General features: G+C 48.5%; 2 protein-coding genes across 30 annotated transcripts in view; one reads left to right on the forward strand and one right to left on the reverse strand.

Moving 5' to 3' along the window:
- The window catches only part of LOC125416735 (creatine kinase U-type, mitochondrial), a 6,215-nt gene extending 2,114 nt beyond the window's left edge, over positions 1-4,101 (reverse strand). The window contains exons 1-7 of one of the 2 annotated variants that reach the window (XM_048459882.3): positions 3,958-4,101; positions 2,780-2,978; positions 1,966-2,164; positions 1,662-1,757; positions 942-1,163; positions 704-789; positions 442-565 (exon numbers count right to left, since the gene is read on the reverse strand). In XM_048459882.3, the coding sequence (XP_048315839.1) occupies positions 442-565; positions 704-789; positions 942-1,163; positions 1,662-1,757; positions 1,966-2,164; positions 2,780-2,925 (873 nt within the window). In that variant the 5' untranslated portion in view covers positions 2,926-2,978; positions 3,958-4,101. Of the gene's footprint in view, positions 1-441; positions 566-703; positions 790-941; positions 1,164-1,661; positions 1,758-1,965; positions 2,165-2,779; positions 3,138-3,957 lie in introns of those variants that run through there. The other variant, XM_048459883.3, reaches the window with a different exon arrangement.
- Positions 4,102-7,529: 3,428 nt separating this feature from the next.
- Ppip5k1 (diphosphoinositol pentakisphosphate kinase 1) overlaps positions 7,530-13,119 on the forward strand; it is a 47,598-nt gene continuing 42,008 nt past the window's right edge. For 19 of the 28 annotated variants that reach the window (XM_085696347.2, XM_048459491.3, XM_085696346.2 and 16 more), the window contains exons 1-4: positions 11,274-11,433; positions 11,712-11,808; positions 12,076-12,250; positions 12,636-12,831. In XM_085696347.2, coding sequence (XP_085552473.1) covers positions 12,104-12,250; positions 12,636-12,831 — 343 coding nt within the window. In that variant the 5' untranslated portion in view covers positions 11,274-11,433; positions 11,712-11,808; positions 12,076-12,103. Of the gene's footprint in view, positions 7,638-7,827; positions 7,905-8,053; positions 8,166-11,273; positions 11,434-11,711; positions 11,809-11,986; positions 12,251-12,635; positions 12,832-13,119 lie in introns of those variants that run through there. The other 9 variants (XM_085696335.2, XM_085696336.2, XM_085696342.2 and 6 more) reach the window with 9 other exon arrangements.

Raw genomic sequence — 13,119 nt, forward strand, 5'->3', positions numbered from 1 at the left:
AGCTACAATGATAAACAGAATCCAGAGTCGAGGCCCACCTTGGCTCAGAACTGTGTGATGTATCATAAACATACCAATCTCTCACCCGCTACGTCAATCTAGGCTCAAACATTCTCCTTAGCTGCACATCCTACCTCACACCACCCACCCCAGCACCGGTTTGTCACATCATTGGTTCCTTCTTTGCATTACTTAGCAAAGATTATGCTTTATTTCCTTCCTTAGGTGACTGACATTCTTCCTATTTCAAGAGTAATTATATGCCCTGGTTTTCCAAGGATGGCCCTATTTGTAACTATTGTCTTCGCATGGTTAATGATTAACCTCTTCTATCAGAAATACCCTGGGTTGGTTGACAAATGATATAGCCAATCTGCCTATGCTGCTCTTGGGTTTTTCTCATTTCCTCCCACTTAGCTCCCTTGCACACCCTTTTCCAACCTCTTTGAGGCCCCGGCAGAATCTTTCAAAGACTCTCTTCATGTTGCCTCCTTTCTCCATAGAGATGACCCGTGTGTGGTCCTCCTCGTTCACCCAGATCAAGAAACTCTTCTCATTGTTGTGCCTGGGGGCAGGAGGTAAAGGGATGAAGAGGCAAGACAAGAACTGGGGGAGAAGTGTGTGTTTGTGTGTGCACGTGCGTGCGTGTGTGTTTCTCACACACATGTACAAGGGAAACAAAAAAGGTAGATCAGCCTCATACCAGATTCCCCGAGCATCTGGCCAGTCTCGAGCCATTCCTGCTGCGGTCAACAATGGGGACACAGGTTTATCAAACAGAAAATGGTCCTGAGGAGAATAAAGGGATTAGACTTAAGAATTCTCACAGGATTGTCTGGGCCTCTCAAAGTCCATCTATCTTATCTGGCCCAGCCTCCCCTCTGATCCTTTCCCAGCAACAGCTCCCATAACCCAGTTCCCTCCCTCCCAAGGCCCCTCACATCAATAAGCTGTTGCTGCTCAGCCTCTGTCATCTCACTGAGCCGATAGTATCGTCCAGCCAGGTCACCCTTCAGGCCGCTCAGCGCATCCACCACCACACGTTCTACCTCTCTTCGCTCTGCCCGCGTGCAGGCTGGAGGCAGACTGAGTCCCCTGATGCTTCGGCCAGTTCTGACTCTTGAGGACAATACGTACCTCTCGTCAAAGTAGCCAGAACGGATCTGAGGAGTCAGAGAAATGGAGGAGTCACAGACACCTAACAGGTGGACGCTCTTAGGGACTATCAAGCATGCACTGGAAGGGAGGACACACTGGACAGGCAACTGAAGAGGACATTGTGATTATTTCTCCAAACTTCCCACTTTGGTTACAGCCTTTTGAGGTGGTGGTGGGGTCTCTCCTGAGCCTCCGGAGAACTGAGATTACAGGTGTGAGCCACCACACCCAGCCATGGCATAATCACTTTTTAAAGAATATTCTTTCACAATTTCATACACGAAGTGTACTTTGATCATATTCTCCCCAACCCCATTATCCTGACATAGTCCCTCTTATCCGCTGTCTTCATATCTGCTATTCTTCAAGATAGTTGATTCTTTCTCTTATCACTATCGAAAGCTCAGCAGTATAACCGTGAGTCAGGAAGCAGGGTGTAACGATTAGAGATACAGAACACTGTGCACAGGCCGCACAAATCTCAGGTGTCAGAGTTGGCTCACTTTACTGGCATCAAGGTCAGTGGTGTGCTTCATTGTTCGGGGGTCATATCCATTGTGTCGCTCCTGGATCACAGGGTCAAACAGTTCAGCAAATACCTGAAAGGGAGTGAAGAGGGAGAGGTGGCTGCAAAGAGGAACTCCTTCCTGCACTTCAACTGTAGGTCGATTTCACTGGGTCAGAAATGTGAGTACAGACAGTCCAGAGTCTTGAGGGAACAGACATGAGGGGTCTCCAGGTGGGAAGGAACTGGGATTTCTGGGAAGGCGGCTTGGGTCACCAGGGAGACTCTGAGGGGCCCCCTACCTCATAGGACTCCTCATCTCCAGCCACCATGCCCACAGTCTTGATGAAGGGGTGGCCAGGGTTGTCCACGCCAGTCTGGATGCACTGATCTAGAGTCCAACCAGTGGGTGTGGTCTTGTCGCAGAGCCGTGCATAGACTGCTGGGGTCAGGTGACTGGCCATGCAGTTGTTGTGCTTTCGGAGGTCTGGGTACTCAGCGCTGGGAAGGGGGTACCCAGTAACCATGGAGGGAGGGCACAGGAGACTAGACCTACTGGGGTCAGCTGGGAGCTGTCCAGTGAGCCCTGTCTGGCTTTGCTCCTTGGAAGGAGGGGGAATTAGAGGTAGGCTAAATCTTGATAATCTTTTTAGGGATTTCCAAGGTCTTTTTTTTTTTTCTCCCTAATAGTTCTAGATGCCTGTGGCTACCTCAATTCCCCCCAGACCTACACAGTTCCTTTTCTCTAGTGAGCACAGCATTAGAGGTGGGGGAGGGGAAAGACTCGGGAGAATTAAGGAGAACAAGGAGAATAGGTCGAGTTGGGGAAAAGGTAGTTTTTAGTCATGCAATAAGGGATTTGGTTAGTGGGTGAACCTAGACTTCGCAGGCCAAAGCTGGCTTGGAGGCAGCTTGGAGGCAGGGTGACAGGTTCTTAGACATGTTCTTGCCTTATGAATTTGGCCCTACTCCTCCTATACGGCTGGGATCTCCAAACTGTACAGAAATCCATCTTCGGGGGCCCTGTCTATTGCTCAAGACATCCTTTCTAACCCTTCGGTTCCCATCACCACCACCACCCCCAGCCCCCACCTCGTGTGTCTCAGGCACTGATACCTTGGGGGATACAGTCTCCGTTCACTGGCGGCTCGTACAGATTCCGGGCGGAGCAGAATCCCAGCGGCGAGAGACCCAGCTCCAGCCAAAGCCAGGAGTCTAAGTCCGGGGCGGGCAGACAGCAGACGGGAGAAGGGACCAGCCATGGTTCAGGGATGCGGCTACTGGATTCGGAGCAGAATCTGGAGCAAGTCTGGAACTAGGAGGGAGGATGCAACCGAGTAGGGAGAGAGCCTGAGCTGGATCCGAGGCTAAAGCCAAAATAGGGGTCACGATGAAGGCTGAAGCTGAATTGGCAGCCTGTGCCAACCAGGCTGCAGGAGAAGCGCAGCGAGGAAGCGGCCAGCCAGAGCAGAGGGAGGCCCCAGCCGCAGTCTCCAGGGGTGGGGCTCACTCAGGCTCCGCCTTCCCGCCTGCCACCGCGCTAGGTGTGCGGGGGTGGGGTTGGGTAGCACCAGCCAGGTAATTAGGGAGGCTGGAGACTCACTCGATGAGGTTGGGGGACATAGGCCCACCAAGTATGAGGGCAGTCAGATTTCAGCACCAAGTGGAGGACAGCACCACGGGGTTGCCGAATTTGAAACCCCTTTCTCCCATGCACCCTCTATTTAATCCGAAACCCAATTTTGTCTATTTTGTGGGTATTGGGGGGCGGGGGGATGACATTGCCCAGTCTCTTCTCTGAATTCGATCTGCACGCAATCTCTCCATTTTTCCCAGGAGAGGCAGCCACAGGAAAACCACAAAATAAACAGATAGAAGAGGAAGACTGAGAGAGCCGAGCAGAACAGACGCCTGCTGCCTGCCTCAAGGTCACCTTTTCCTAGGAACCGGGAAGAGGAAGGGGAACTCCCTGCTACACCCGTACCAAACTTTCCTAACAAGTTGAGAAAGGCTTACTTGAGAAGAATCAGGGAGCTATTAGTTTTATTCCATCTGTGATGTCTCCCCCCACACACTGCCCCCAAATCTTCAACACATTGCCCCCAAATCTTCAGCTTGGCTATTTCCTGCCATTTCTCATGAGGCCCTACCTTTTTTTTTTTTTTTTAAATGTCCTCCCCTACTCTGTCCCCTACTTCACCTTTGATCTTTTTTTTTTTTTTTCTTCCTCGATTCTGGCCTCAAACCTGTCTGCTGTTCACAGGACTCTGGAGTCCTGTCTGAAGCTTGCCTACCTGTTGATTGCTCTGGGCGTGGGGCTGGGGCTGGGCAGGGAATGGTGAGTTTCTTCTTCCTTCTCTCCCTCCTCTGCAGCTGGCAGATCCTGAACTGGAGGGGAATATAAAGAGAGAAGGAGGAGGGTGTGGTGAGATGATTGGGTGTGGAATGGAACAGGCAGGCACAGGTCTCCTGAACCACATGGATTTCCTCTCTTGGCTCTCAACACAGTTTAATCTGGAGAGAAAAGGTTGGTGGCATCCAAGGGCAGAAGGTCAGCAGGAAATCTGTGCCTTTTTCCTGGTCCTCTCTCTCTTCTGTGAAGTGCACATTCAGACTCAAAAGGGTTGTTTCCACACTACAAGCGGGACTAGGTGCAACTTGACTTTTGTTATATCAGTAAGGGGAATAAAAGCCGGAGCTGAGATAGGGACCCAAGCCTTGGTGTGGAGGACCAGCCAAGGCAGAGCAGACATATTGACATTAGTATATCTTCCTTAAGCTTCCTGGTGTTCCAAAAGACAGTAAGATACTTGGAAATCTTTTTTTCTTTTTCTTTTCTCCCCCTCACCCCACAGGGTTTCGCAGTAGCTACCAAGCTTGTCCTTGACCTTGCTCTGTAGAGCAGCTGGCCTCAAACTCACAGAGATCCTCCTGCCTCTTCCTCCCAAGTGCTGGGTGTGTGCTACCACTGCCCTGCTTGATAATTGGAAATCTTAAGAGTCTTTGGAAAAAAGGATTACCCTTCACAATCCCCACTGGCTCCACAGATACACATCTCCTTATTGCCCTCAAGTCCCCCCTCATGCCTCCTTTTGACTTTCATTATCCTTAGAAGCTAAACACTTCTTTTTGGAGGCGCCATTACTTGAACCACTTCTCTTGATAAAATACAATTCTCAGAGAATAGTTTGGAATCTACTGTCTGGGCTTGCTCACTTTTGGAGAGTCAAAAAATGTTACCTATGCCATGGGTGCTCATTACCTAGGGGAAGGAGCAGGGATGAGTAAGTAAATATAATTACTTGGGATGGTGTATATTTACCCAGATAAAAGAAGGAGATAATCTTCCAGAGCAATGGGGCGGTTATTTGGCTGAGAAAGTGTTGGGAGTTGGGGAGAATACATTGTCAGGGGTGGGAAGAGAGACTAACAGAAGGGGAATAAAGACAGCTAGAGTAGACAGCAAGTTATTCAAGTTCGGAAAATGCCTTCCTCACGAAATAATAGCCCCGCTGAGAAGTCATATATTTGTGTTACTTTTCTTATTCTTTGTGAGACCCTGTCAGGCATCTGATGTGTTGTCAATCATTTTTTTAAAAACTTACCTTATGGAACTGGAGAGATGGCTCAGTGGCTGCTCTTTCAGAGGACTTGGGTTCAATTTCGGGCAACCACATGGTGACTGGCAACTGTCTATAACTTTAGTTCCAGGGGATCCGGTGTCCTCTTCTGTTCTTTGGACACAAGGTACACAAACACGCAGGCAAAATACCTACACAAGCCGAGTGGTGGGGGGGCACACCTTTAATCCCAGCACTTGGGAGACAGAGGCAGGTGGATCTCTGTGAGTTTGAGGCCAACCTGGTCTACAGAGTGAATTCCAGGACAGGCTCCAAAGCTACACAGAGAAATTCTGTCTTGAAAAATCAAAGAAACTAAAAAACAAAACAAAACAAAAACCAAAAGCACCCACACACATGCAAAAAAATGTTCTCTTGCATATGGTAAGTAGTTATCTCTCTATATATAGTAGTTTATTTATTTGTTAATAGTGATCATTACTAAACATAATTATCATTACTAATATTTATTGCTTTAAAGCACTTTACAATTACAAGGAACCTGAAAGGTGGTAGTGGCGCATGCCTTTAATTCTAGAACTCAAAAGGCAGAGCCAGACAGATCTCTGTGAGTTCAAAGCTAACTTGGTCTACAGAATGAGTTCCAGGACATCTAAGGCTACACAGTAAAATCATGTCTCAAACAAACAAACAAAAAACAAACAACCCCACAAAACCCTACACTTACAAAGAACCTCTATAAGTGTATGTTATTTCATTGAGAATTATATCATTCTAACATACGAGTATTTTCTGTGGAATCGGTGAACTTTTACACTTGGGAGATGCTGTAATTACTTGCTCCATTGATTGGAGTTGCAGAAGAGGTATAAGTCTGAACATTAACTATCACTGGCTATTTGTAGATCCTGTCCTTAGAATCACCTCTAGCCACTCCGCAGGCCTTGGGGGCGGGGGTCAGTAAGCTAAGACATATAACTAGGAAAGTTGGGAGGTCCCTAAAGTCACACAGAACAAATGGAGAATTTCAAACTCCTGACCAGGGAAGCCTAAATGAAGATTTAAGGACAACAATAAAATACATAGAAGAACATGCTTTCATATTAACCTGTCCCGTTTAGATAAGAAATGTCCTTTATGGGCTCATGTGTTGGACTTGTTTGCCAGCTGATGGACTTTTGGGAAGTGATTGCATTCTGAGGGCTCTGGTCTAATCAATACATTTATCCCTTGATAGATTCATAATGTGATGACATTATTGGAACATGGTGAAAGGGAGGATGTAGGGCCTAGTTGGGGAGAGTATGTCCCTGTGGCGTGCCTTGGGCAATGCATCTTGTCCTCTGCTCCTTCCTCTCTCTCTGCTTTCTATTAGACAACAAGCAAATGCCTTTTACCAAACCACCCTTAAGTTCTGCCTCTCCTCATGGCCAAAGCAATGGAGCTAAGGATCAAAATTTCTGAAACCCTGAGTCAAAACATGGACTGCTTTTCCCAAGTATTTTCTCGCAAGTACCAGCACTTGTAGGTGTTCAGTTCCACCCTTACAAATTAGCACGGTGGAGGCTCCAGCAAGAAAAGCGACTTTCCCAAAGCTACACAGTTATTTTTGTTTGTTTGTCTGTGTTTGTTTTTGTTTTTCGAGACGGGGTTTCTCTGTGAAACAGCCCTGACTGTCCTGAACTTGCTCTGTAGACCAGGCTAGCCTCGAACTCACAGAGATCCGCCTGCCTCTGCCTCCCTAGTGCTGGAATTAAAGGCGCGCGCCAAAGCTACACAGTTAAGAGTAGGATTCAAACCCAGCTTTTCAGATTTTAAGGCTGGAGAATAGAGAAGAAGCAGAGCGTAGAGACAGAAAGCGGTTTACTCGGTTTCTCATGTCTACCATTTGCTTATATCTTTCACAAATCATTCTCTTTGTTCCTCCCCTTAACTTTTCCCATCTGCTTCTGTTTGTCTCCAGAGTCCCTACCTTTTCTCTTTCCACCTTCTCGCCTTTTGTCTACCTATATTGCACCTGGATTTGCTTTACAGAAAAAAAAAAAAGACTCGTTTTTTGCCTTCATGGAGGTGCAGTGTCACAAACTTTGCCTCTTCTTCGTTTATCTCAGTTTTTTTTTTTTTTTTTTTCCTCCCATTGGTGTCACTGGTTAGCTTCTCAGTCTAGGCTGTGGACTGGCGACGCAGTAGGAAATAAAGAGGCATAGCTGCATTTCCCCAGGCAGCCACGAGGAGCCACCCTCCTCCACTCTGAAGCTCCGGCCAACGCAGCCTGACTCTTGCCGGTGCGCGCCCTCCGCCGATTGGCGGGACCTCAAAGAAGTCGCACTTTGATTGGGCCGCTGTCAGGTGTCGCTGCCTGCAGGTTCGGCTGCGCGAGCGGAGGGAGGCGGGTGAGTGCGGGCCGGGGGCGGTGGGGGAGTGGCTGGGGCTGGGGGCGGTATCGGGGAGGGTGGGCTCGGCGAGGAGCTTGGCCTGCGCCCGGGGCCGTGGGTAGTCCCGGGTGGGGATATCTTCGGAGGGAGGCGCAGCCGGGAGGCCTCAATGTCAGCCTAGGGAGAGCGAGGCGGGGACGGCGGGGGCGGGCAGAGGCGAGTGCGGTCAGGATGGGAGGGCGGGATTCGTGACCCGACGCCTTGAGAGAGAGGACGGCCGAGCGGGTCAGTGGGAGAAGAGACTGGTGTGGAGGGGTCTGCAGGAGGCATAAGGGGACCCCCGGGAAGATGGAAGGCTTTCAGAGACAGGGCTGGGGGACTCTGGGAGGAGGGGCGGGGCTGGATCGCAGGGGAGGGGACCGAGGTAAAGGGTCGTGCGCGAGAAGCCGAGGGAAGGGAGGACCAGCGGGCGCTGGAAGCTGGCGGAGGGAAGGAACTGGCTGGCCAGGGGAGAAGGTCTGCTGAGGAATGGATTACTGTGGAGAGGTGAGCCTCCAGAAGGGCTAGTCGGAGGAAGGGAGCTCTCGTTATAGGGGATCCTCGCTGTAAGGGGCCATTAAGTGTTCATCATCAAGGGAGTGATGCTATCCAGTGTACCCTGGAGGCTGAGGCAGGAGGATTCTAAGTTCAAGGCTATCCTGTGCTACTTAGAGCCTGTCTCAAAAAAAAAAAAAGTGTTAGTAAGTGTGATGACTCATGTGCAGGTTTGAAGTGTTGTTTACTTCTGGGAGTCCCTGAGTGGGAGAATTGGCTGGATTTGTTGCATTAATTGAACGGTGATTGTGGTGCAGCGGTCAGTGTGGGGAGTAAGGTTAGGGGAGTCAGTGAAGAGCCATTATCACAGATTGGGGAAAGAAGGCGGGATGAGTGAGCGACACTGAGAACGGCAGGCAGCAGATGGTAGACTGTTGTCAGAATAAGGAATATGTCAGAAACATTCACGTTGCCTGCGGAAGGAAGTGGGAAGCAGGCAGAGAGGCCCACGCCAGTGATCCCAACACTTGGGAGACTAAGGGAGGATGATTGCCATGAGTTTGAGGCCAGCCTGAGCCACCGAGTGAGACACTGCCTCCAAACAATGGGGGAAGTTGAGGCAGGGAGGGGTGGGGCGGGACTTCACTTTTGAAGGTGAGAAGTGGTGGAGTGAGGAGTTTCTCTGTTGGTTTCCTTTGGCTATTGTTGGAGCAAAATGTCTATCACATGCAAGGTGATGCCAAGAAATTAGAGGTTCCTGCAGACTGCCCTCCACTCTTAAGAGCTGAAGAAGTTACAGTTCACTGTTGCCCTAGCCCTCTCCAGATCTAATTTAGCGTTGGTGCTCTCTAGATTGCCTTCTTGTTTCCTCCAACCCTTTCCCTCCCTTCCAAAGTAAGACTGCCCTTTAGCCTGGTGTAGAACCTGTCGCTTTCTTATGCAACAAAGCTTGGGGAGAACATGAAGGGGAAAGAGCACAGAAAACAGGAAAGTGGTTTTTGGGAACACCACATTAAAACCCCAGCCTCTTCCAGAAGTACATCCAAATAAACCCTGGCTTTGTCATAGCTATTCCTGCCAGGCTTCTTTCTATTTTTGCTTTGTTAACTATGAATTTGGACCTTCATCTCCTTTCGGTCTGTGTGTGTGAACAGACTTCTCCATCCTGTTATCTCCCGTCACAGGGTTCTAGTAGAATTCCAAGAGCACGGCTGGATATTGTTGAGAAACAAACAGACAGACAGACAAACAAACAAACAGGGAAGACTTAAAGGGCAACTGGAGAAGGAATCTTAGACGTCGGGAGAACTCCCGTTTCAGAAAAGGCACAAAGAATGTGATGAAATTCTAATTGGGGAAGTTGTGAGGTATCTTTGGGAATGTCACGGTTAGGTCACTGACAGGGAATTCAGAGGGATGGTCTGTCAGTCAGGAGGAGTGGTGTCTGCAGATGGCCTGCAAACTGGAAAGGTCAAATAGAAGAATGTTTTGTCTTGTGGTTGAGATGGGGAGGGCCGAGATGACCAAGGTCTATAGGAATCTATTATTTTCTAATCAAAGCTGCAACCCTCATTGTAATGGCAGATTTTAAAATTAAAATGGAGAGAATAATTATGGAAGCCTTTAAAACGCTGTACATTAACTAATTCGCAAAAGGCGTTCTTGGCTTCCTTGGGGCTGGCAGTGTTTCTGAGAACTTCTATGGAACATGGAAAATTTCTGTTGAGTGACTCCATTTTATTTTTGGAAAATAATAATAGTTGCTCATACCCTTACAATTCATTATTAGCAAATGCTAGCCTTGTGTGTGTAAGCTTCCCATCTTTTGGAGTTTTGAAAATAGACATTTATTTATAGGCAAGGCTGTATAGGTATCGCTGGAAACTCACCACCATTCCCGCTTTTCTTCAAATGTAACTACTGTTACAGATTCGATGTCTTTTCAGTCCATTTTTAAAATTATGCCATTTTAAAAATTATATATTTTGTTTTGTTTAGGGGCAGGTCTCACTGTGTAGTTCTGGCTGGCCTGGAACTCACAATGTAGACCAGGACAGCTCTGAACTCACAGAGATCTCCCTGCTTCTGCCTCCCAAGTTCAGGTACTGAAGGCGTGCACCACCACACCCAGATTCAGTCTTTTAAATGGCTACTAACTGGGGGCTGGAAAGATGGCTTAGTGATTAAAACCCCCTGGTTGTTCTTTCAGGGGACCTGGGTTCCATTCCCGGCACGAATGTGTACAGAGACAGCTGCCGGTAGAACACCCATACATATCAAAGAAATGCTGGAAATCAGCAACAGTAACAAACCAACAATGAGCCTGTACTAACTGCGTGTGCAGTCATAAATAGCACGTGTTTATATTTATGCAAATGGTTGTGCTCCGTGTTTACCTTGGGCATTTGCACTTGGAAACTGTTGCATATAGCTTACATGTATAGTGTGTATGTTTGTGGATCCATAGCACACATGTGGAAGTCAGAGGACAACCTGTGGAAGTCAGTTTCTGCCCCCCACAACCCCCATCCCCACCAGGAAGCTCCTAGGGTTCAAACTAAGATTGTTAGGCTTGGCAGCAAGTACCACCATCTGATCCATCTTGCTGGCCCTCATTCATTTTTAAAATCTGTTTTTTTGGGTTTTTTTTTTCCTGTATACTACATCAGAATTTACCATTCTTCTCCTTATGGCATCTGGATTGTTCTTAGTTTTCCCCCTAGGCAACAATGAGACAGAGAAGGGAAGAATGTCCTTGTGTGTGTCCACGTGGATAGGGGAGTTTTACCACAGCCTATCCACCTCGGTGCTGCCAACAGTTTGGGATGGGTAGATGCTGAGCTAGCATGTACATTTTAGAATTTCTTGTGGCCTTCCTGCCGTCTGCTTACTAGAGACCAGTGTGGTACTTTCCGGTTCTAGTAACCAGGAATGTTGCCTGACGGATCTCTCTCTGGTGCCACAAAATCACTAGAGTTTCCATTAACACTCGAGGCATATGCACGTAGAGTGGAACTGCCAGCTAGTTCTGATCCAAATTCACAAGATGTTTTCACCAGGGTGGCCTTAGTTAGGACGTCCTTTCCAGTGTAGCTGCTGCTATAACAGAGCTTGTCTTAGGCCAGCGTTGGTCTTGCAGTACTGAAGGACTGGATGGACCACTGAGATTGTAGTTCGAACGGATTGAGAACTGCTGTGTGAATGTTTACCCTCAACCCTCAGTCAGCACCAGACTTCCCTGCTTGAACTGATTCTCTGGATTTGGATATCTTTTTTTCAGGTGATGTGGGTGAAGGAGAAAGGGCAAGTCCAGATGTTAGTGTCCTGAGGCAATGCTTAGCATGGAGGGTGTCCTGGAGAAATGTATCTTGAGCTAATAGCAGGAAGTAATGAGGATGGTGTTTAAAGGCAGATCTTTGGGGTTGTAGCATCCCTTTGCCCTTGAGTCGAATCCTTGACTGTGCTTGGGGAGGCACTGGGGGAGGTGGAGAGGGCTGGGGACATTGTGGAATGAATCCAGCGTTTGACATAAACGTCACTCTAACCTTTTCTTGGTAGGAATCAACAGTAGCCTTCCTTGGAGAACTGCTTCTTCTATTTGCTGCCTGGAGTTAACATTGTTTCCTGCTGGCAGAATCAGGGACATGCCAGCACTGTAAGGCTTAATCTCTTGATCCTCTTACCAGTTCTCGGCTGGGGTGGGGTAAACAGGGGAGAAAAGGGGTCCTTGCTTTGTTCTTACTTCTCTTGAGCCATGTCAAATCGTAGTGCAGTTTCCTTTCTTATGGGTCCTTTCCATCGCTTTCTTTCTGTTTCCTCTTGTACCCGTGTAGTTCCCTCTCATTGTCTAGTTCCCTGTACCCCATCCCTACCCACTGTAAGGGCGCTGGATTCTAAGCTGATGGGGTGCTCACTTCTGCAGAGCGGGATGAGTGGGTGTTCCGGCGGGGATGTGGTCATTGACGGCCCATGAGGACGAGAGCACTACGGCCCACTTCTTCCTCGGAGCTGGAGATGAGGGCTTGGGTACCTGTGGAATAGGCATGAGGATGGAAGAGAGTGACAGTGAGCTCCTTGAGGACGAGGAGGATGAAGTGGTAAGTCTAGGGAAAGTGATGTAGCTTGGTGTTGGCGCCCCTGCCCCTAGAGAACTGATACTGCACTGGTTGGACACACCGGTTCTTTGCAGGCACAGACTCCCTGTAGTCAACAGGCTCTATCCTGATGAGGGGAGGGGCCATAGAGTTTGGTCAGTTGCCTCTCTCTGACACCCGTTCTCAAATATCCTCCTCCTGTTGTCTTCTGGTCACTGCTGCTTCTTTTGAAGAAGCACATTCCCTACAGGCTTTCTTCTCTAGTAGGCATCCTTTATCCCTCAGGTCCAAAGTCCTGACTTTCAGAAACTGCCTCAGAAAGATGTGACAGTGTTGGAGGTGACGGATGTGGGAACCTGGAGTTCCTGATAGCACTTCTTTTCTGTAGCCTCCAGAACCTCAGATTATTGTTGGCATCTGTGCCATGACCAAGAAATCCAAGTCCAAGCCAATGACTCAAATCCTAGAGCGACTCTGCAGGTTTGACTACCTGACTGTTGTCATCCTGGGAGAAGATGTCATCCTCAACGAACCTGTGGAGAACTGGCCGTCCTGCCACTGTCTCATTTCTTTCCACTCCAAAGGTTAGGTCTGGGAGGGAAGGGCGGCCGTGGGGGTGCTGGTTTGGGGATGGAATTCTTATCCCTTTAGTAAGAGGCTGTCAGCTTCTCCACACACAAGGGAACATTGAAGGGGAGTTTACCTTCTGTTTCAGGGTTTGCTAGGCATAGGCTAAAACCTATATCCCAGCCACACAAGATGATGCGAAGGCACTTACATTCTCTTATAGAATTGGATCTCTGGGAGGATCCTACATGTAATTGTGTTTGTTTTCCTGATGACTATCCCGGACTTGAGGAACTGGGCAGACA

This window comes from Myodes glareolus, chromosome 10 (assembly GCF_982192425.1).
Source record: "Myodes glareolus chromosome 10, mMyoGla1.1, whole genome shotgun sequence".
Classification (NCBI taxonomy): domain Eukaryota; kingdom Metazoa; phylum Chordata; class Mammalia; order Rodentia; family Cricetidae; genus Myodes; species Myodes glareolus.